At 44.9% G+C, this 24133-nt stretch overlaps 1 protein-coding gene across 2 annotated transcripts; it reads right to left on the reverse strand.

The window, feature by feature from the left end:
* Window positions 1-365: 365 nt before the first annotated feature.
* On the reverse strand, window positions 366-24022 carry ccdc93 (coiled-coil domain containing 93). 2 transcript variants are annotated; one of them, XM_064311585.1, is made up of 24 exons: window positions 23868-24022; window positions 23265-23378; window positions 23072-23166; window positions 22824-22935; window positions 21919-22017; window positions 21357-21413; window positions 20107-20207; window positions 19005-19025; window positions 17230-17266; window positions 16836-16925; window positions 16462-16512; window positions 15582-15668; window positions 13992-14105; window positions 13685-13747; window positions 13121-13194; window positions 10099-10180; window positions 9001-9075; window positions 8837-8908; window positions 8288-8396; window positions 7001-7083; window positions 6374-6411; window positions 5962-6046; window positions 3783-3896; window positions 366-2413 (listed from the first exon to the last, which is right to left on the reverse strand). In XM_064311585.1, exons 1-24 carry the CDS (start codon window positions 23949-23951, stop codon window positions 2357-2359), a joined length of 1914 nt encoding a protein of 637 aa, XP_064167655.1. In that variant the 5' UTR covers window positions 23952-24022; the 3' UTR covers window positions 366-2356. The 2 variants fall into 2 exon arrangements, with proteins under 2 accessions (XP_064167655.1, XP_064167656.1); XM_064311586.1 differs by lacking the exon at window positions 19005-19025 and having other exon boundaries at window positions 23868-24018.
* Between the last annotated feature and the right edge of the window lie 111 nt (window positions 24023-24133).

A 24133-nucleotide genomic window follows, 5' to 3' on the forward strand; every position in this document is an offset into this window, starting at 1 on the left:
TTATGTTACTTTAAGCGTATACTTTCTGTTTAAGAAATATTTTTAAGCTGCATTGCATTAGTGAATTCCTTTTATAATCTGTTGTAGAGAACATTCCGGAATTATTATTGTGAGAACATGCTCCCTTTTTAAAGAATACAGAAAAAATGTTTTTTTTTAAAGTGCCAGAGAGGACTGAGATCAAGTACAAACTCAAGTAATGGGTGCTAAACCATTCAAACAGCAGGAGAACCGTATTTTGTTTAGAACATGCAATTTTCAGTTTCATTATTGCAAATGCATTTCTCTCAGCACTGAGAAGATAACTTTGCTGATCATCTTCAAGGCAATTCTATGGGCCATTCAGCAGGGAAATGGGATCAACATTGTACTTAATTGCACTTTTAATGAGTAATTTTAACAGAATGCATCTGGCACAGTAAGGAAATTTAAAAAAAGAAACCTCCATGAAGACAGTTTTTAATGTCATCGATTACCAGGTGCTTGTGAGATGAGGTAAGAGTTTGCCATGGTTCTCCACTGACCAAAGCCCTTAGTCCTTAAAATCACACGTATAAACACCCAGAGTTAAAGTCACAAGACTCTAAAACTGCAATCACAAAATTTGCTCATGCAGCACATTAGTTCATTCCATGATCTGTCACTCAATGCAGTGGTGGCTAAGCTAATACAGGAGTAAAGAGAATTGCCTTCATCTAGTAATTATCTGAATTATTCAATTGTTTTGCATGACTAACACGCTTGCAAATTTACATATTTGCAACAGAACCCTTCCACCTCATTTGTATCTCATCTCTCTGTGCATTTCAATATCAATTTACACAAAGAAAAAACTGCTAAATTGGTCATCCCTGTAAAAAAAATGTTTATATAACAAGACCTTGGTTTTAATTAATATAACTGAATGAGAGAAGTTAACAAGGTAATGCCCCCACATTGCACAATTAAGTCAGAAGAGATTGGTTTGTGAAGGATGTTCCCTACTAAAATTAGCGAGCTTGTTAAAACACGAAAAAGGGTGTGAGAGCGTAAGCGTCAGTGAGAAAATATGATTTGTGAGAAAAGGAAATGCATGGAAACTAAATCTGGCACAAGGATTTCTTCTAGAGAAGTACACAGGGCCCTTCAGACTGAATGTACCGCAGTCACGCTGTTCTACGTTTGTCGACTGAAAATGCGAGAGTGTTTTTATTGTGGACAGCGCTTTATTGTGAATTGGACCATGAATACTGATTGATTGTAGACACCCGTTGGGGGGGACAGTCGCTGATATGAAGGCGCTCGGGGAAATGCACGCAATTAAGGCCAGCTTCAGACTGTGCCACCTCAACCAAGCTTACAAACTGCATATACCCATATGGAACAATCCAGCAAACCTGGGCTCAAAGATGCCAGTATGTTGAATGTTCCATTGCACTTAAGCAAATGAGGGGTTTTCTTCTGAGTGTAGCAGCAGTGAGGAATTGGGCCAACAAAAAAAAAAAAACAAAAAAAAAAACTGGATTCCGTACAGGATAGCTGCAGGTTTGAACCTCTTTGCCTTTGACTAAGGACTTCCCTTGGATCATTTCAGTAAATGTCAAGCTGGGCAATGCTAATTATTATATTGCTATACAATACCAAGTAAAAGAATTGACCCCTTATAGACATGTAGGCACTTTACAGGCCAGATAAAAATGTGTTCTCAGTGAATTGGCTTGTTTGGCCATTTGTTCTTGTGTAAGGTTAAGGCAACTGTAACTTAACATTGCAGTGTTTTACTCCTCTGTATAATCTTGCATCTTCAGCAGTAAAGTTCAACAGGGATGAATGTCAGAACAATAATGTAAGAGAACTGGCATTGCAGTCGTGTGTATCTTTAATGTCATTGTGTGTTGTGGATTGAGGTTCTGACAGTAGTCTGCTGTTGAGAGTCCTGACTTTGTTACACAGGAGACAGAGCTCAGCACACAGGAAATGGTGTTTGCCATTTACACTTTCACACTTTGGCCAGCAATTCATCAAACCTGTGTCTGCAGAGAAGCCAAACACGATTAATTCCCTGCGGCACGTTTGAGAGCCAGCATGCAGCACTTGTGTGGATTAACTCAGAAAGCCCATTCAGCTCGAGCACACAGAGAACACTCCATGTGCCTCAGTAAAAAAGCTAAACTGAGCTCAGGTTGACTGCGAGAGGCACAGATCCACAGGGAGGCAGGTGGGTTTGGTGCAGTTTGGTTTCCAAAACAGCTGAACACAGTGGGGTCCCACAGAAGGCTAACAGGCATAAGCAGACCAAAGAATGTATTGTTAGTGCTGAGCGTGACAAACAAATGAAAAAAATTTAATTGGGGCAGCTTTTCGGAGGCGACGTCAGCTAGGAGGCGCCCTTCGCTCGCAGCTTGGAAAGAAGCATTTCGTTCTTGCGGCACTCCTGTGGGGAACACAAACGGAAGAGAAGCTCCAGTATCAGCACGGCAAGTGTGGATTCCAATCTGCTGCCCCCATAACATTCACACTCCATTTGCAGATGCTTTTTAAAAAATTCCCCCCGACAGTGACTCACAGAACTATCCTGAAAAAGGGTAGGTAACTCCAAGCATCAGAATAGAGCAGACTGTGACACTATAAATACTGAGCACCTAGTGGACACTACCGATGTAAGTGAAACACAATATTAAATGCACAAACGCCCTTGACATCCTTACCACTAATTAATATTCAAATGAAATGAAGGGCGATAAAACAATAATGAAGTACTCTAGTTATTTCACCTCCCCCCTCCCTCCCCAGGTACATTAGCAAAATTACTGTTGATCCAACATCAAATGCAAAATTAACAGTTCAGTGTTAAAGAAGGGGGGAAAAGATATCATACCAGAAGTTACCCAAAGCCTTGAATCAAAATGAGCATAATGATGGTGTCCAAGTCAAACAACTGGCAATTGCTTTTAATTTTACAACAAAGATTGAAAATGTATCGGACGTGACTCCAAAGGTCCCTCTGGTAAAGCAGCTAATGATAAAATTAATAAACATGTTAGGACAGCTGCCAGGAGTGGCGGAACAGAGATCTATCAATTCACTAAAAACTCTAAGGCCCGCAATTGAACTCCATAGAGGCATGTCCAGTGTGCGTCCGCAAATTTGCAGAATAAAATTAAATGTTCCCATCCTGAATATTCATGACTGAAAGGGGTCAGGCTTTGTGTGTGTGTGTGTGTGTGCGTTCATCCAATTGTGATGCTTTTCTGGATTTATGTGATTAGCCAATCGCACATCAGTAATTCTCCAGATGTCTGGTTTAAACACCAGATGGGTCACTGGCGATTGGTTTCAACTGCTGCTGTACAACTTTGCAAGGTAAAAATGTCTGCCAAGCTCAATTTAAAACATTTAAAATGTGCAATCCTAAAAATTATTTTAGTACTGTAACGATCAAAAGCTTTAGAAAAAATGACAAACGGTCATTTGTGTAAGGAGCACTATGTGAAACTAATGATGCCAAAATGTACTATGGCTGGGTGAGTCCAAATTGAGGCCAACTTAACCCACCTCAACAAACACCAAATTCGGCCCCGCAGCCTGAACTGTAGGCCACGGAAGGAACTCTCTGTGGTGTGACAGTTATTACGGGCGGAGGTGCGAGATCCGGTGTGTGGCTGGGTGAGTGCCACTCTAGTTCATGCGGGCGGCTAAGTGTGCGGTACAAATGGAAGCCCGTAGACAGGGCGGACCCCCGGGGCCGGCGCGGAGTGGCGGGCGAGTGCCTCGGTGTCACGCGGCCGGGCGGGGGACCTCACCTCCTTGAAGTCCTTGACGGTCTTGAAGTAGAGCCGCTGCTTCTCCAGCAACTCCAGGTACTCGTCGTTCAGCTGGTCCCTCCTCATCTTGTTTTCCTGTTTCTTCTTCTCCATCTGTGTGGGGGAGGGGGGGGGGGTTAGAGTGTTCACGCGCTGGTGCCACGGGGAGGTGGATGAGAGGGCAGTCTGCTGTTCTCGAGCACCTCTGAAGGCCTCAACATTCTCAGAGCGCAGGCCAACCACTATGCGGACAAGGGCGCGCTGTCCAGACCAACCAAACTTGCATACTTGTGTTCTCACTCAAGGCGCTTTCATGACGAGTTGTCATAAGACTCCAACACTGCAGATGGAGCTGAGCCCAAAGCACTAAGGAAGCTGCTGATATCCCAGCCCAGCTCACTTGTTATAATCATCTCATTTTTTTCCAGAAATGTTACAAACACTTTAATGTTAAGAGCCTAGCTAACCTAGCTAAATGGGGTGGCAAATCAAGCTTGGGGGGGGCTCACATTCTATGCATTCTGGAAATCCACAAACAACAAAACAGTAAAGCCAGTATCCTTATCATGGCAAAACATCCATGGTATTTTTTTGTCCCAAAACATGCCAACTCAGAGAAATATTAATAGAATATACATTATTTACCTGGCAATTGTTTCTAGATTCGTAAACTAGATAGCTAATGTTGTTATTTTCTACAATCTTTCAGACCTGCTGCTGCCAGAGGAGGCAAGGGGTCTTTTTGTCCACAATTACTAATTGCGGATGTGGAAGTTTGTGAAGGGAGAAGTTTGCGTGTGCTGGCGTGTGTCAGCTTCTGCAAGAAGCATAAATAAGCCTTAGGAAGCCTTCCACTGTGGAGAGAGCAGCCCTTCTCCCCCTGCTGCAGCTTCCACTGTGGAGAGAGCAGCCCTTCTGCCCCTGCTGCAGCTTCCACTGTGGAGAGAGCAGCCCTTCTGCCCCTGCTGCAGCTTCCACTGTGGAGAGAGCAGCCCTTCTGCCCCTGCTGCAGCTTCCACTGTGGAGACAGCAGCCCTTCTGCCCCTGCTGCAGCTTCCACTGTGGAGAGAGCAGCCCTTCTGCCCCTGCTGCAGCTTCCACTGTGGAGAGAGCAGCCCTTCTCCCCCTGCTGCAGCTTCCACTGTGGAGAGAGCAGCCCTTCTCCCCCTGCTGCAGCTTCCACTGTGGAGAGAGCAGCCCTTCTCCCTCTGCTGCAGCTTCCACTGTGGAGAGAGCAGCCCTTCTCCCTCTGCTGCAGCTTCCACTGTGGAGAGAGCAGCCCTTCTCCCCCTGCTGCAGCTTCCACTGTGGTGAGAGCAGCCCTTCTCCCTCTGCTGCAGCTTCCACTGTGGAGAGAGCAGCCCTTCTCCCCCTGCTGCAGCTTCCACTGTGGAGAGAGCAGCCCTTCTCCCCCTGCTGCAGCTTCCACTGTGGAGAGAGCAGCCCTTCTGCCCCTGCTGCAGCTTCCACTGTGGAGAGAGCAGCCCTTCTGCCCCTGCTGCAGCTTCCACTGTGGAGACAGCAGCCCTTCTGCCCCTGCTGCAGCTTCCACTGTGGAGAGAGCAGCCCTTCTCCCCCTACTGCAGCTTCCACTGTGGGGAGAGCAGCCCTGCTCCCCTGCTGCAGCTTCCACTGTGGAGAGAGCAGCCCTTCAGCCCCTGCTGCAGCTTCCACTGTGCAGACAGCAGACCCTCCCCCCGCTACAGCTCGCTAAACAGCTCATTTCGCATTTGCACTGTAAAAACCGGCAGGCACGTTTTTACCTAAATTACTTTTCCTGAGGTGCCAATTTCATCTCGTAATAATCTTGGGTTTCTTATGGGGGAATACAGCGCCATGATCGAACCGTACAGCCAACTCTATTCTCTCCCATATTAGTGTGACGTGCTGCTCTAGATGCAGTCAAGAGGTGGCACGGGGCTTTCTACAGCATCCCTGTAATATCGGCAAGGAAAATTAAACTCACAAAAAATGGCTATTTCACCAGTTACAGTCTGCCAATAAAAGTCCTTAGCTCCGGCGGCTAAGGGGAGAACATGATGACATTTTTTTTGGCAGGATTAGGGTGAAGAAACAAAGCAACCAAACATGAGAGTCGAACACGCGACCGCAGCAAATGGTGGGAGACTTTCACCTCCAAAAAAAGTAAGTACAGGAGAGACAGCCGGTGTGTACCTACCTTAATTCGGTTCTGTTTGATCCCCTCCACAATCTGTTCCATTTGTCTGAGGAACTGTTCTTTGGCTCCCGATGACGCCATAGCCCTGCAGAACACAGCAGACAACGTCTTGCGCTAATAGAGTCTGCTCGCCCCCGCCCCCCACCCCCCGCCCCCCGAGAAAGCAGTCGGGATGAGAGCCTGGACTGGGCGAGCAGCGGGGGAGCTGAAACGCACGCCCACGCGACAGACAATGCCACGGCACTGCAGCAACTGTTCAAACAATGCATGCAACAGGCTTCCAGATGGTCACGATAAGACGAAGCTCATTTAGAATTACTGCGTAGCATTATCCGGCGCGTGGCAAGGAACGGCAGCTTTTCAAAGGGAGATGCACCTAAGCATACATCCTGCGGAATCGGGCCATACTCACTGCTGGAAGTTGTCATGAATGGAGTTCAGCAAGTTCACCTGGGAAAAGGATGGTAAACAAAACCAATAAAATTCTAATGGTCATGAGCTAACGGGCACTAGCGGCAGGAACACATTGTATAATAAAGGTTGCATTCGTTCAGCGAAAACAAACAGTCGGCAAATATAGCAAAACATTTGAGTGCTGAAGTGAGTGTAAACGCACACGGCATGGCCAATGAAACCAAAGACACCTCGACCACAACTCTCCCGCTCTACAGTACAATATTAATTATAAATTACAGTACAATAGAAATCCTGTCTTCTGGATACAGTCAGAGCAGAGTTTAGAGAGAGTGAGCAGAGAAAATGAATCAAAGGTAAAATAAAAAAATTATGGAATAGTTCTCTCCTGGTCTGCACCCCGTCCTAAAACAATCCCCGCATTAACCATTCCTTGACGACTGAAGATTGCTTGCTACGGGATTATTAACCAAACTATTCCATTGCTCTCAGCCATTGGGAAATTTAGCAAAGGCCAATGGCCTTCTGTCAATCGGTGGTCGCTCGAAGCAATCCGGCTCCTCCCTGTCTCTGCCTTCAGACATTTAACCTTTCAACAGCTTAATAAAGGAGACGCCAGGCTCACCTCTTTCTCCAGGAATACTTTCTTGTCGTCTAGCGTGTTGTACAAGGTGAAGAACTGCTTGGTCTCTTTGTGGGTGGCTGAAACTGTAGAAGAAAAGACAAAATTAAAACTGTGTTCTTGGTACCAATTACTCCATTCCACCCCCCACCTTCCCCCAAAATACTCATACTTTAAAGTACCAATCAAGCAATCTGGTATCTGGTCAGTGCCTGTAGTTGACTGTAGCTGTATGCTAACGTTTCAGTCAGACAGCATCTCATTGCTTGCTAGCGACCCCCAATCAGGCGTCTGCATGTCCACCTGTTGATCTGCACATGACTGGTCCTCCCCCGACTCATGTCTGTGCAAACCCAACTTTCAATCTGCCGTGTGGTAAGAAGCGGAGGCAACATCACATACTTCCGAGAGGAACACATGCTTCTCTCTGCTCTCCTGATTCGATAGCACAGGCTGCAGCAATGAGAACTGATATATGATTGGGCATTCAAATTCAGGTAGAAAAAGGGAAAGGGAATTAAAATGTTATTCATTTATTTTTAATTAAATACATTTTTTTTTTTCACAGAAGACTACCTTCACTTGACCCACCGCAGACAAAAGATCATTTATAAAAATATGAATAATGAAAAGCCATTTCAGGGACACCTTCACAAACACTATCAAGGGTTAAAGTCTTAATATCTTTGTTTAGTTTCAAAATAACCAGCTGCGTGACAGCATTTCGAGCACAAACTGTTTTTTCTCCGGTAGCTCTTGAGATAAAGATAGCTTAAAAGCAGCTACGCTCAAGGCATTTCCGACGGGTGGACTGACAGTGATTTGAGGGTTTCCACGGGTGATTGCAGAAGCCATTCATTAAAACCGGCGACAGTAAACACCACGTTTCCACCTTTACCTCGCACATCATATGAAAATCGGCGCCTTCGGAGCGGGCTGCCGTAGGGCACCGGCCCAGGTGTCATGGCAACCCTGGCAACTCCGTAGGGTGGGGGTGGGGGTGTGGGAGGGCGCACTGCCCAATTTCTAGTTGTTCATTAGTGAAGTTGTTTACTGCCAGCTACTGCTGTCAACCTACATCACATCTGACCATTTCTAAATTTAAGAACATTGGCTTTGGAATGGACCGAAAGCACATAACAGACAAAAGAAATGATGTTAGAAAGAAACAAAGCAAAAAGCAAAAGACACTTGAATGCACCGTGCAAACCAACCACTTTCGGCAAAATAAATAAGAATGCGAAATCCTAGTGAAAGGTAATGACACAAAGCAGATGGTAAAATACGTACCCTGCCCATAGAGCTCAATAAATCTCTTCTGGTACTGCGTCAGCTCGGCTCGGCTTGGCACCTCATCAATCTTCCTCTGCAGGATAGCAATTTCCCTGTTCCTCCGGGCCTGCAGGCAAGAGCAGGCATGAGGGCCCATTCCTTTCGGGTCATGCTGGAGGGATTCTGGGAAACGTGTGCCCAGGAGTGGTGGGGAAAAAACTAGGCGTGAAACAGGAGAGCTGTCCCCAGCCAACAGTGGACAGAGGACTGCATTTGGCTCATTCCCAGTCCGGAATTAAAAGCCCACTGTTGTGCAGCCCAGGTGTGTGGCTTCAATGGGAATTAGTGCGCATCAGTGCATGTGTGTTGAGTGTGGTTTCTATGCATTCGTTTTAAATTGTCTTGGATGAATGAAGCACACTCACAATTTCAGGGAATGTGTGAAAGTACCTCACAGTTGAATAAAATTGTATCACCTGTAGCCCAAATCCGGACTCAAGCTCCACCACTGCACTACACGCTGATCACATGACCCAAGATGGACCGAAACCCTGCAAAGCTCCTTACCAGCAGCAGTCGGATCTTCTGGAGCTTGTCCCTGTCGGTCTTGTACTGCTTCTCGATGAGCTGGTTCCGCTCCTGGAGGAACAGCGAGGAGGCGCCATTAGCGAAAGTGGGAGGGGCCACGGCGATGCCGCGTCGAGATAAGGGGAGGCGTTTGCTCGCGTTACCTTCTCGTCCTCTGCATCGTCCCCGGACTCCACCTTCAGGCTCTCGATGCTATGTTGCAGACGGGTCATTTCCTCCTGAACAATCAACAGCATACCTTACTCGACTGGCTACATGCCACGCTTCCCGTACTCAGACTGATCCAGGAGCAGCTTCTGACTCATCGCACATACAATGAACCCAGTATTAGCTATCCCAGGGTCAAGTCACATGAACTGGCTCAAGGTATAAATGCGAACCCCTAGACACAGCCCCAGTCTACTGCAGGGTCACTTTCCACACACCACCACTGCAGCACAAAGAGGAACGAGCACCTTTGCGTGTCTATTCATAGCCCCACCAGAAATAGAATACGCTAAATTTATGCAAGGCTTGAGTACAAAGTTAAATTACAGGCAGAAATAAACAAACTAATTCAAATACTTGGCATTTTAATTAGTTTAGTTGACTTCTGCCTGTAATTTAACTTTGTAAACACTGCATAGAGCAACTACTTTTTACACTTCAAAGTTTTTCAAAAACACCATGGACAAATTAATTCACACCTTTAGTTATTGCGAAGGAAAATACTGCAAATACAACCCTGCATCAAATCCCCATCATCCAAAGGTTAATAGAAGCTTCTAAAATGTTACAGGAGCATCCAACACCTGCTCTTGCACATAAAAACAGGCTGCGAGAAGTGGTCTTTATCATTTAAAAAAAAAGAAATGTCAGACAGCCGTCTGCAAATATCATGTAAATTGAGCTGACAGTCAGATAATGGCTTTAAGTATTCATAAGAAGCTAAGTCATCCATTATAAGGATGAATACATGTGGGTGTGCATGTACGAATGTGTGTCTGAGTATAATTAAATAGCATATTGTAGCATGCTTGGATACCATTTCATATCCTATATAACGTAGCAAAAAGATAGTAGAAATGCAAGTGTGGAGGCTGTGTTGCCTACATAAATAAATGTAATGAATTAAAATATATATACACATCATATGAAGCTGAGCAATTTCATACGTTTCACATATGGTACAGGCATTACCGTGGCAACATTCTGCCTGGGAATCAAAGCGGCAAGGTGGTGAGGAGCACCGGGTCACTCACCCTGCAGTGCGTTCGGAACTCCTGCTCCTGGCTTTTCAGCTTCTCGTTCATTGCCACCAGAGCCCTCAGCTTCTCCAGGATACTGCAGCGCAAGGCGGGAGAGAAGCCCTCGCTCAGCTCAGGTGGACAGAAAAGCCTACCGCAGCGTAAAAGCTTGCTCATTTTCAGGTCCGGCCCGGTCACATTGACCTTTGGGAGCTTTCAGATCTCTGTGGGGTTTGAGACCTCTGGTGATCAGCTCAGATATCGTCATGTGACATTTGGACCAATAGCACGAGTTCGCAACACACCTTACTTGTTAGTGAAGGGCAAACAAGGGCTACATTCTCCACCAGTAAATCTGAACCAATAAGAACCTTTTGTTCCACAAAATAGTGTTTATTTCTTTTTTTATTTTACCTTTATTTAACCAGGGTAGTCACACTGAGATTGACATCTTTTTTGCAAAAGAGTCCTGGAGCCTACATGTTTTTGGACTTTGGAGGTCCCAAAGGAAACCTACGGGAATATGGGGAGAACATGCCAACTCCACACAGAGAGGATTCGGACCCGGAACCTCCTTCTTGCGAGGCAACAGTGCCAACCGCTGTGCCACTGTGCCACAGGCAAGTGTTTCATTGGTTCAGAGCAGCCCAATAATGCCTGCTCCATTCAGTAGGTTATTAAGTATTGATTGTCTGTCATCTGCCTGTCATCTAGATTATAAGTAAATGTCAATTTCAAGAGAATTAACCGTTCACTAAAGTTGGTACTTAACCACAATAAAGTACCTGTCAGAAATTTGAAACTGAACACATCTTTGAACCAAAAGCTAAATGTGTCTGATTAGCGGGTGAGTCAGTGTATTGACTGAATTCTAGCCTTGGCGTTTCAGCAAATGAAATAATTTAAGAGAAAGACACGGTTATGGACATCTGCAAAGGATCAGTGATGTGCCATACATTAACCGAGCGCAGTCACACCGCATTAACACCCCATCCCTGAGCCTAGGAGTCTGTGTATAATACTGCACTGTGTTCAGTGCCAGACCTCCCACACACGCTCACTCTACACCTGTGTGGTCTTCACGCAGTGACCCCAGCAGACCAGGCAGAGACGAGCAGGGCCATTTATCAGCGCGCTCGCCGCTGCAGTGTCTGGCCGTTCCCACGCCTTTAATCCGCTGGGGTTTAGGGCAGGGAGGAAGGCCAGGGCTTTGGGAGGGAATGCGCACGGAAACGCACACCAACACATCCACCCAGCTCACACGTGTGCACGCACACACACACAGGAAGTCTCATACACACACACACAGAGGAAGGCACACACATACACACACACACACACACAGGTGGCGCACACATACACACAGGAAGGCGTGCAACAGACACACTCGCACACACGCACACACACGCGCATATACACAGACAGACACACACAAACGCTCCCGCGCACACAGGCATAACCGTGCGAGAGGGAAACGTGTGCTCCTCACGGAGGGGGTCTGCCCAGCTGTGACAGTGAAGAATGGGGCAGAGATCAGCAGCGGATTCCAGAGCGTGACCCTCTCTTAATATCCCCCACAGCCACCTGGCTGCCCAGCTGCACAGACCCAGGGGCCCCCCGCAGTGCTGGCATGCTCGACAGGGAGGGTGGTGCACAGTCCACAGAAGGAGGGGGTCCGACGGACAGACACAGAGAATTTCACTGCAATAAGAGGTCAAGTGCTCCGGCAACTGATCAGGACTCAGCAGCACGTATCATTCTGCTGTAAAAACGGCCATGGGGAACTGCGGTCTGAAAAACACACTGCGGTATAAGCCCACCCCTGCTTTACAGCCGAGCGGCTCGCAGCCCAGCAGAGCATGTTCTGCAGACGGCTTTCTGACAGAGCAGCGAGCGCAGACCCAAGCGAGAAACCGGCCGAGTACGTCTCAATACAGCACTCTTACCACTCCTTTACCAACGGGCCTAATCAGAGCGAACGATTAGTCTCCTGCGTGCAAGGCCGCGTAATGGCCATGTCTTGACCCGCTGCAATCACAGACTATAATGGAGAGTAATCAGCTCTCGGCAGAAAGGAATCAGAAGCATCTGATGTCAGGTCGGTCAGTTTGTTAAACTGTGGCACTTTTAGAAGTGCCTCAATGTCATGGAGAGGATGAGACACCCAGAGGCCTTACAGTACTGTGCTTCTTGTGGTCTTGTGGACCGTGCAGATGCAATCAGTGTGGTCTGAAAAAGTGACCAAAGCTGAAAATAGCTTTCCCTTTCTCGTTTTAGTGCTCGTGGTCTAAAAGCACAGGCTGGGCAAGCTCTGCTTCAAAAGTCACAGCCCGCTGCAGGCCACTGGCTCACCTTTCAATCAGCCGGTGACTGACAGCCTGACTGACAGACGACTGACGTCCCCATCCAATCAAATCAATTAATCAAGCTGGGTTAAGGTACTGGAGGGAGAGCTAATTAATCTCCATTTCATTTGTCAGTGGGAAGAGCAATCACAGCTAATCTCCGGCTTGGGGAATATGTTTAAAAAAATAACAAAAATAAATAAATAAATAAGATAAAAAGTTCAACTCTCAGGACGACGGTGATGCTCACAGACCGTTTTTGAACATCGGAGAACTTTCTGCTTCTGGAGCGGTTTTTTTATTTTAATAGATTTTTGGGGTGTCGGGGCGGGAGGGTTCAGTCTCTGGGGGCTCCCTAAAGCACAGCTCTCAGTGCAGCAGTGTCCCATGGTAAGGAATCCAATCCTCATCATACCAAGGCTGACCTCAGGGGGTCGCACAATAGGCCAAAGCTTCAGCCAGGGAGGGAGGGTTTCAGTCAATGCGGTAACCCCCCCACCCCCAATAGTCCAATTAAACAGGAAATGACTAACTTGACTGGTCTGGTGTCTGGCTGCAGGCTATACTGAGCAGACCATCGCTGAGTGGCCGTATGGGGGGGGCAGGGGTGAAGCTCGATCAGGAGACGGGCCGCCCCTGATGCCTGGTTCACAGGCCGGGTGTAGGGAGGCGCGGCTGGAGACAGAACTCACCTGGAATCGGCCTGGGACTCCACCTCCTCCAGTGCTCCCAGCTCCCTCTCCAGCTTCTCAGTCAGCGCAGTCGCCTAGGAACGGAGGATACTCATCAGCACGACCTTCACCGTTCATAGGATGCTCTCACGCAGAACGACACAAAGGTGCCCATAACAACCACAGTGTTATTGCAATATTGTATTTAACATGGGTACACAATACAAAATAGTGCATGGAATACAGTTGATACTAAAACTGAAACCTATACACACATCCGGGAGTTTAAAATGCTCCAAATAAAATGAATAAATAAAAAATAAATATTCTCTCAGCGAGGCAAATAAATAGCATGATTGTCTGTAGCAAAAAACACCTCAATTTAATCAGTTTTAATATTAGACCTTGGTCAGCACCTAACAAGCATTTCTCTACATTCCCTGAATTCAAACCTGCATTTATTTATTTTTTTTAATGGTAAACATAATAATAGTAATAATTATATGATTTGAAAGCTTTGGTTCTACTCTGGCCTTGATGCAGCAATTAAGGATCTGCATTCATTTTTTAAAATACATTTCTCACCTCCAGCAACTTGCTCTTTGCTTCTTCACACCCAGTTTGAACCTCCAAATGTTTTGCTTGCAGCTTAAAAAAGAAAGAAGCGATGTTGCCATAGGGACCAAAGAATATTAAATATCACACGATGCACTAAACAACATGTATATCCATCGAGCAGCAGAAATCCTGCCTTTCAAACCGTTTCATTTTTGCTCTCAGTCTTATGAGAATGCAATGAAAAAATGCAGACTGGTATGGATTACTCCAATCCCTTATGTTGTGATAATTGGAGGCGTGGGGAGGAGGGTGGTGGAATAGTGCTAAGGCTCACCTCCTCCAGCTGCTTGGTCTTGTGCTGGATCTGCTTGCTGAGCGAGGCCACGGCTCGGCGGTGCTGCTGGGCGGGGCCGTAGCGCTCCGGCCTGTCCTCCGCTGACCTCTCCGTCTGCTCCGCAACACAACCACGCGGGAACGTCACCCCACTGGAGCCCTGCCCTGAGCCCTTTACACGCAGTCACTGCTGGATCCACTCACTCACACATCCTCTCACATGAGTACACATCCTCTCACATTATTACACATCCTCTCACATTAGTGCACATCCTCTCACATTATTACACTTCTTACGTACTGGCACTTATGAATTTGCATGGCAGACAACTGTATCCAGAGCAACTTACACATTTATAGAACACAGCAGGATCTTACTGAAAGAATTCGGAGCGCTGAGCAGGAGTACACCACCCGACACCAGAACCTGCCAGCTTTTTCCTCAACAGTGTTTAGGGTTCTGGGGGTTTTTTATTTTTTTGCAAGATCAAAATTCTGTTAAGGCCCGACTGGCGATTTGGTAGTCTAGACGCCGCTGGATCGCAGTGTGAGCACAGCGATTAGGAAAGACAGCCGCGTTCGCGGTTCTGCTCTCTCCATCTCAGGAGAAAACCAGTCCAATTTCACGGTCAAATGCATGCGACTTCTTTAACTCGGACTCATCTAAATCGCTCTTTATTTACTAAACTCAGCCCCAGGCAAGCGTGTGCATGACAAGTGCATTGTCAACCGAAGAGCTGGCTATTCAGCACACCCAAACCCCCGGTTCTGAATTAAAAGGCAGACAATAACGTTACTACTTGGGCTTATTCAAGTATTCACTAGAAATTCAAAACTGCAAAGAACTTAAGTAATCCTTTCACAAAACGTTAAAATTAATTTAAGGTTTATTGATCAGGATTAGAATCAAAGCTCTTCAGAATATTTAGCATGTAGACAGAGTCATGGAGAAGGAGCGTGTGCACGAAACAATTCCATTGGTGCAATGACCCTCTCTGCTTGTTTCTAAAGAGTCTGCTTTTGCACTGGCACGAATGGTCTTCTGTGCTTCTTAAGTAAGGTGTAAGGCAAGCTCTCTCCAGCACAGCTGCTGTTGGACGCTCATTTGAGATGGGTGCGATTCGCAGTTGATTTAGGATCCCTTTAACAAACGATGCTTAAATGGCATTTAATAGTGTTCCTATACATTTACTAGACACCAGACTGCCTGGCTGAGTGCAGTAGGAGCCAGATGACATCTGGCTGTTCCTCTCGTGTAGATTTTGTTGCCCTGAACAAGCAAGAATAGGCCTGCGAAATGGCGAGAAATACGACAAAAGAAAAAGATGACGTTGCAAACTGTGGGATGAAGTGTTAGTGCACATGTGGGGGAACATTCAAACAGCTGACCATTCTGTCCGAACTCTTCTGCACAACACTTCATGCAAGGGGTTCATGTAAAAACACAAAACATTAACATTTAGATTTTATCTGAAAATAAGGACCACCTCCTTTAGTTAAGAAAATGGCATTTGTACAAATTGAAGATCGAAAACTGGTAAGAGAGGTAAAGGATAAAAATGACGCACAGGCAGGAGGCAGGTGGGCGTACCTTCTCGGCGTACTCGGACGCAATCTGTTTGATCTCCTCTGACTGCAGCCCCACGATGTGGCCCACCGCGCTGGCTGTCGGTCTCCCCTGCAAACGCCAAAGGCCTTAGTAAGCAAGAGCTCGTGCGCCAACGGCTCCCTTTAACCGGCTGGAAACGTGGCCTAAGGCTGCAGTCATTACACAGGGCCTCCCGCTACAGGGCCTCCCGCTACACGTGTCGCTAAACAACCGCAATACACCAGGCACTGAAGGACCCCAGAACCGGCAATCTGTGACAATTCCGCTGCCGTCACCAGCTCCTCGCTCCTTGGTGTGGGAGTGCAGTCCCAGGAGACCCAACACAGACAGAGCTGTGGGTGCTTTAAATTGGCTTCTCTCAATGGTGTGCTTTTTGGCAGCCCATTTTGGCTGCACATTTGTAAAATCTTTTCCAATAACTGTAAAAATCTGTTAAATAAGCATTTTCTCCAATGAAGGAGACCAAATACTGCACTTTTCCAAAAAGGTTCTCCATTTAAGTAAGATGACACTGAATGCCCTGTGATGAGAACGCTACTACTTTGTGTCCATTGTCCACTACACACTGACTATAAATACAAAATAACATCCCCAGTGATCTACATCATTGTGCATCTGTAATTTCAGTGCTGAATGATATTCACAGGGAATGCAAATCCATTTTTTTGTGGAAAACATCCTAGAAAACTGACTTGCGCAAACAATGTTACAGCTTTTCATAATGTCATGCAAATGCAATTGAAATATTATTTAAACCAATGGATGAAATAATTGCCAGTACTTGAGCACACCTGAAGGGAATAAATTGTTTATCACAGGGTGGAAGTATTGTTTTCCTCAATTATAGCATTTGAAGTCTTACCTCCTCTGTTGCCATGGCAGCCATACCAGTCATCAGAGTTTTAATGCGCAGCTAAAAGAGAACAGTAGTGCTGTAAACAATTGCTGTGTGGAAACCGCAAAGCAGGGTGATAAATCCAAAACTATTATTCCTGGCAGTTTACGGTTAGTATGTATATTCTGCCACACTAATCATTGTTACAATGACTACATAGCCACAAATAATGGTTGTGATGCATTATGACTTTCCTGTTTTTAGTAACGGGCTTTGGAAAAAAAGGTTCTAATGAAAAACTAAGACAAATGACATGTTTGAGAAACTCCTCAATCCATTCTGTGACCGAGTGACTCCATGGGTAACGATGGCGGGATCGGTACTGGACCCGTCACACCCACCTCCTCGGCGGCCTGAAGATCCTCCTCCTCCGACACCTCGGTCATGCCAGGGGGCACACCTGGGGCCTGCGACAACTTCCTGTCCTCCACCTGTTCAGGAAACGGCCCAGTGTCACAGTCATAGTCATAAAAACAAGTTTTATTATTGCAAGCAATAGAAACCAAGTGGGCAAACTGAAATTAATTATCTTCAGTCATCATCAGGAAACTCTCCTTTCTTCATGTAGGGTTTTTTTTTGAGGGGGTTGGGAGGGGGGACACAAGTTTGTACTACATATTCTGTTATACACACCTAAACAAACAACTAAATGAAAAATGTTCTATATGACTGGATAAGACCAAAGAAATTGCTTTTGCACAACTTTAATGAGATTTCTTTCTCCCAGATACTCACTTTGTCCTGCTTGGACTGTTTGCTGAATCCATAGCGTCTGTGTAAAATAAAAAATAAATTAACACATTTCATGAAAATGAAACCATTTACAAACCAAATAAAAATCCATTAAAAAATCCATTAAACCTTCCTGACCATGGTTTGAACCATAACTGAACCCACAAGCTCCTCCCAACAAAACCTCAGAATTGGCATTGTGGAGTCATGTTTTCACCCGGCTACACCACGCTCGCCAGTTCACATCGCTGCTGCTCACCCTCTGAGGCACCCCCTCCACTAAATATTTACCTGGGGGAACCCGTCCTGATCATGAACTAACAAAAGTTTTTTTTTTTTTTTTGTTTCTCTCTTCTGTGCTACCGTCTGGAATGAAGAGGAGATGCACATACAGAAATTAGGGTTTTACCAGTAATTTCAGACAGTCTTCACACTGCTGACGTTTGACAGAAAAGTCCATGCACAGAAACAAGTCAGCGTTAGACAATTAAGAACACCTGGCTCACATCTCAAGCGTTGTCACAGCTAACTGATCAAGAAAAAGCAAGACAGACTAACAAGATGCCCAAGGGCTTTTATATGACTCTTCTACACATTAATCATTAGTCTTTGCTAGGCCCTTTCAGCGCTAGCTGAAATGCCAAGATATTTGTGGTGCCGGGTGTCCAACTTTTATCCTTAATCAATTGTTTATCTTCTGGGCTAGCACCCAAAGAATATAAATCATTTTGTATTAGTTTTAAATAAAACTACTTAGACTCTGTGGTGGGGATTTTTAATGACAATGCTGTCACAGGCAGAAAAAGTACTACTGTACAGTGCACTGAATGTAGAATCACATTTTACAGTTTCTTTGAAAAAGAACATTCAACTTACAAATAATAGCTCAAAAGTAAAAGCATTAAGGACAAGAAAGGTTTATATTTGTATGGCTCCATTTCAGCATCTCAAAGCGCTTTGCAGAGCAGATGAAACTCAACCACAACCAGCGTTAAGTGGTGGTACCAAGTACCACCCTCCTGCATTACTCTTTCATTTCTCATGAGTCTTGTAAAACTGTGCCTTGAATCAATGGCTCATATGGTTACCTTACCACTAGTTCACAGAATGAGACACAAGTCACATGCTTGAGTAACCGCCTTTTTGTTACAATGGCTATAAACTTTAAAATATATACCAGTTTCAGGATTCTTCATTGATTCGGAAAGATAACAGAAGGTAAGCCATCGCTTTGAGCTTGTGTGGGGTTCAGCACCCATGCCTTACTTAAATGACTGACAAAATGGTGTTAGTCAACTGTTCAAAACTGATTTGGGCTCCGTGCTCACTTTCAAGGACCTCTCGAAGGTTCGCCTCATTGGCCGAAGTGCAGCATTTTAAACTGAGAAATGCCGTGCTGGCAGGGCGATGCTCACCAACGCAGGGACAGAGCAAACCTCTGTTAGTATCCAACACTCCAGTGAACCATTAACCCAGTCCCAACTCCCATCCTAGAGGGCTGCAGTGTCTGCCAGTTTCAGTGCATCACAGCTCATACATGTTTAAGTCACAGATTGGACAAGGGTCCACACAGCATTTCCAAAGCCAAAATTTGATGTTGATTGAAAGAAACCACAAACTTCTCAGCCATCTAAGACAGCAGGTCGAGCCACTGGGTTAACTCAAAATTCCATGCAGTTTTTGACAATAATCTGCTATTGGGATTTAGTGATCAATGCTGCAAGCATTTTTATTAGAAGCACTCTGAACTTCAGCCTGCAAACCTAGAGAATACTTACAGGATGAAAACAGGATGTAGTCTTAAGAGATTACATACAAAATGGGGAAAAAAAGAGATGAGAATGCCAGAAGGAACATCGAGGTTTAGACTAAAGTGACATGATGATGCTGCATTAATCATAATTCTAATGGCAGACGGCAAAGACCACAGCTGGGAGCATCTCTTAAGCGAGCTGGATCATGATTGCTGAATAATATGCTAATGGAAAAACCTCTAATCAAGGATGAATCTCATAGACATTCAACCCTAGGTTGTCACGGCAACATAACAATTGCACGCCGTTGCCGTGTTCAACCACCCCCGCCCTCCTTCTCCCCCACCCCCACTCCACCTCCCATTGTGAAAAGAATGATTTCCTAAATTGTCTTGGAGAGGACAAATATTCAGGACAAAAAAAAAGTGCAATGTATGGAATGACACAAATAGGACTCAATGTGACAGAAATGGTGTGAATTAATAGAGCTTTTTTCTCCCCTCTGTGTTGGGTGTCAGCTTGTTTGGATGCTGATTAGGCAGCAACATTTGAATTTCAAATGTGAAATGCCTCGCATGTGCAAGTTATGATTTAGGCTACTAAACCTGGTGAAATCCAGGCCCTGTGAACACAATGGGATTATAAACTTACATAAACCTAAACTAAATTTTGTGTGTGTGTGTTTCCGTCTGTCCGTCCGTCAGTGCATTTTAATCATTATCTTTGCTACGTAGACATTTAGTGGCTCCAAAACTCTACGTGAAAAATCCAACTCACCCAACCCTCAGCCCAATAATTTAAAGTCCAGTTCTTTCTGAATACATAATTCAGAGATCTGCATTCACCCATGCTTTCAGGCTATAATATGCATACCTCACCTATAACTCAGCTATCAGTTACTTCATGTAGCATTCCAAAGGCTCTTTTGTATGAATGAAGACTACAAATTTTTAAAACAATGAGATTAAATAAACAGAACTTTTTAATAATATAACTTTTTTTAATAACTTTTAAATAAACCAAAATTTTTTCGTATTTACGCAGTGACCCAATAGTTAAATAGTTCATTACATCCCTACAGTGTGTGAGCAGGAAGAGAACAGCATAACTTGACAGCCATACACACCTCCCATATTCTAACAGTGTGGAGTGAACTCGAGATTCTTCATCTGTCAGCTCTCCTGCATCTGCTTGTCGCTTATACTTCCTTTCTGGTTTGTAAACATCCTAAGACAGAAAGAATAGGGTTGAGGGGGGAAAAAAATCCAATCGTACTTAAATTCCAATTGGTTATTTTATCCATCCTTGTCTCCTCGATCCACGCAGACCCGGAAATCGATAAAGGTCCGCCATGCTCTTTGAAGGAGCCAGGAACAAGGAGTTAGGAGGCTCCCAGAGGATGCTTGAGGAAGGATACATGAGTCTAGCCTTTGTGGAAGTTTTTTTTTTGGAACCTGTGAGATAAATAATCAACCTGTGGATTCCCCTCTCCAAATCCACCACATCTGTAATTGACATGGCTTCAAACAGATGCACCTGGAAAAAAAGTTCCATTTGCCAAATACACGTTTCCTGAATTCCTCCACCCTCGTATCCTTTCCCAACATTCTTTCCTCGAGTCCTCCGTTGGGAGGAGGAAAGGAAGCAAGGAAACGACACAAGGAAAAGATGCAAGGAGGGAAAATATGCAATTGGAAAGAGCCCAAATTGTATGCGCCCGAATCCTTCACAGAACATGGAGAACACCTCCAGCCCTGTGGTGTAAAAACACACCTTCCTACATTCAGCAGGCACATGGGAAAAGCAACAGTACGGTCGCTATTCCTAAAAAAAAAAAGCCATTAAGAATTTAATCAGCTCAGAAGAGCCACTCACTACGACAGTGCTTCTCCACTAATCATGGTTATTTGTTCCACAATATGCGACTTCCTGCACTTGCACCACATAATGACCTATAGAAAGGAGTCATTACATTTCATCCACCGTGCAGCTTTGCACTTGTATGGGGTCCAGGTTAGCTAAAGTGGCCAGTAGGACACTAGATGAGGAGGGTTGTGCCTGCAAAGATGCCCAAGTAAAACCTATGAATACACCCTCCAACTTGAGGTCCAGGACACAGAGACCATGCTACTACACACCACTGTAGCTTCATTGCTTTACTACAATTAGGATATAGCAAAGAGGGCCATAAAGTGAATTGTGTTTAAGAGCCAATATGCACTCCAGAGGGTATTAGAAAATCATTTATGGAAGGACAAAGCACCAACACCTCTGTAATTGAGGTGCAATCACCAGTTGTTATTTCGAGGGGTTGGGCGATAAGGCAGTAGGTTTCATCAATAAGCCGCTATACTGAATATAATAATTGGTACTTACACACACGTCTACCACTGTTTTTATAGCTTTCTCCTTCCTCTGCGTGAATTCATCATCCTGGAAGACAAAAGTGAGTTTCATCAAATCACATGAAAAGATTGATGCTTGGTGTACAGATTGATGACTGGTGTACGTGATCTTGGTAAATGTTTGAATATAATCTTTAAGATAAGTTCAATTTGCATAACAGGCAGCAGTGCCTAACATGTAACAGCTCTTCCCATTTTACTTTTTAAGGTGTACTGGTAATCAATGACAAACATGGTGTGAACATTGCACTTTTAATGATAAAGCTTTCTACACCCATTCTCCCCAGTTTGGGAATGTTAAATTATTGGCCTCTAATCTGTTTTTACTGTTACCATCTTTCTTATCCCATTCACAAACAACTGTGATTTATTCACGGAATCCGTGTTAGCTTAACATCTGCCGCATATAAACTTCAGTTATTTCAATCATACTGCCCCCTCACCACCCTTGCAGTCGTTTGTTTCTCTAAACCTACCTGTTGTTTATCCATCTTACTTCCACACAATTAAAACAGCAGAATAAACAGTCTCACCTCAGGAGTGCTGTGAGTTTTCTGGAACTGAGCAACAGCATAGGAGCGAATATAGTCTCCCATTTCCTCCCTGGTCTCGATCGCTCGCTTCACCAACCACTGGAAGGGAAGCAGACGAATATGATGACTGGCGTACCATCATGAGTAGGGAAGTTTGATTCCATCTCAGAGGTTGCAGCTGCGGGATGCAGCCATTGCACAATTGTGCAAAGGTGTTTAATATGAATTACTTCTGTACATGTCCAGCATTGTACAAGGATTATACATTCTAAATCATTCTGGATAAGAATAAATGGCTAAACGAGAAGCACTGCATTATGGGTAAGGAGAAACTGACAGGGGGCATGATCACAGAGGCTATTGGAAAGCCAGGAAGTCAAAGGCTAGGGAATGAGCAAAGGCAGTCCGTTATGCCTGTGTCAGTTAACTATAAACCTTTTCCCCCCACTTACATTAATGCAGTTCCTTTAATATCCACCATAAAGCACAGAGTGGAAACGGGGAACAAAGGAACACACCTGGGGTATGGCCACAGATGCTGCATATTAGCTGAAGGGGTGGGAGGGTCAGGAAGTAAAATCCAGTGAGTACAGACAGGCAGCCTGCACCACCCCTCTCTGTCAGTAAGCCTCAAATACCCAATCATCAAAAACAGTGTACGGTCATCCTGCTCATGACACCACAAACACCTTCTCCTGATCACAACCTATTTTCAGTGTTTTTGTTTGATGTCTTACTGTACTAAGTGACAAAAGAAGGTCTGTTGGAGGACAAAGACTAACCTAATCACCTCAGCCCTTAAAATAAAGGCAAGTACTTGCACATCTAACCTCAAGCAAGGAAAAGCTTTTGTGTGAGAAAGAAAAGAGCTTGCAGAGTCCTTACCCACTATTGCCCTGAATTACCTGCACGACAGGGAAGATGTGGATGAAGTCCAGCCCCTGAATCTGATGGGGTTCTAGACAATGGGGGCACTTCATTTTGGGGAGGACTGACACAATCTTCTCTGTAAGGGCTCTGACAAGAAAGGCGTGAGCGGGGACCAATGTTACACATTTGCAAGGGCCATGCTCAATGAGCTGGAGGCCACAAAATCATGAATGGAAAATTGAGGTCCAGCATGATCACATTAAAAGTGATTGCCATTGCTTACATTTTCTGACCAATGGTTGAATTCTCTTGGAATAGCAGGTCTACGTCGATGTCGAAGTTGCATGTTGTTATACACCAGGTCATGCCGCCCACCACCTGCATAGACAGAAGTTTGTTGAAAATGACATTCAATGTGTGCGTCTAGTACAATTAACACCTTACTTGACCATAAGCATTAGCCAGCATCTTCACACCTTGTCAAAAGGAGACAGTCCTTTAATGCGCGCTCTGAAGTATCCCGCTGCAAGCAACAACTCGAGGATCTCGGTGAGCTTGACGTTTTGTTCTTCATCCTCCCGCGTCTCCACCTATAAACAAGTGAATACACACTCACAATATCCCTGTTACAAGATAACATGGACTTATGCGGTCTCATTTATAAAAAATAAAAAAAGCTGGTAAAAACCCGGTTAAATTTCCAACTTACAAACGTAGTTAGCTAATGTTTTTCTGTTGAAATAGCTAGCGATTTTCTAAACACTGCTAGACTAGGTAAACATCTGGAGGTAGCTCACTGGCTGTTTTGTGTGTTTTCAGTCGTATTTTTTCAAGATGATATTATACTCTCTGTAAGTAAATGCACCACTATTCCATGCAATTTCGGTAGGCCTATGATATTATTTAAAATGACCGAAAACGTTATAGTGGCTAAAATTGGCTATTACATTAGCCATCTACGGCGGCTGACAGCTAGTGTGTTTCTAACGCGACTCGTCTCAGTCGTATCAACATACACACTTAAAACCTACCAGTCTTACTGACTACAGATAAACTCTTTCTCAACATTCACTTCTTACCTGAATAACGTTGCCTTCTTGGTCATATTGAGCTCCTATTTTAGACCCTGTTCTCACTCTTGAAAAGACCGAAGTGGCCGCCATTTTGAACTACATTTAGATCACGTGAACATCAGCTGACTGTCACAGTGAGATGCACGAAGCAAAGACACTTCCCCTAAAGAGAAGATATGCCACTCAGGTGGCCAAGAGGGGGCGCTCGAAGCGCAGTAAATGAAAAAATGAATGGGAGTCAAAGGGGAGGATTTCCCAAAATCCCATATCGT

This window comes from Anguilla rostrata, chromosome 15 (assembly GCF_018555375.3).
Source record: "Anguilla rostrata isolate EN2019 chromosome 15, ASM1855537v3, whole genome shotgun sequence".
NCBI classification, from domain to species: Eukaryota; Metazoa; Chordata; class Actinopteri; order Anguilliformes; family Anguillidae; genus Anguilla; species Anguilla rostrata.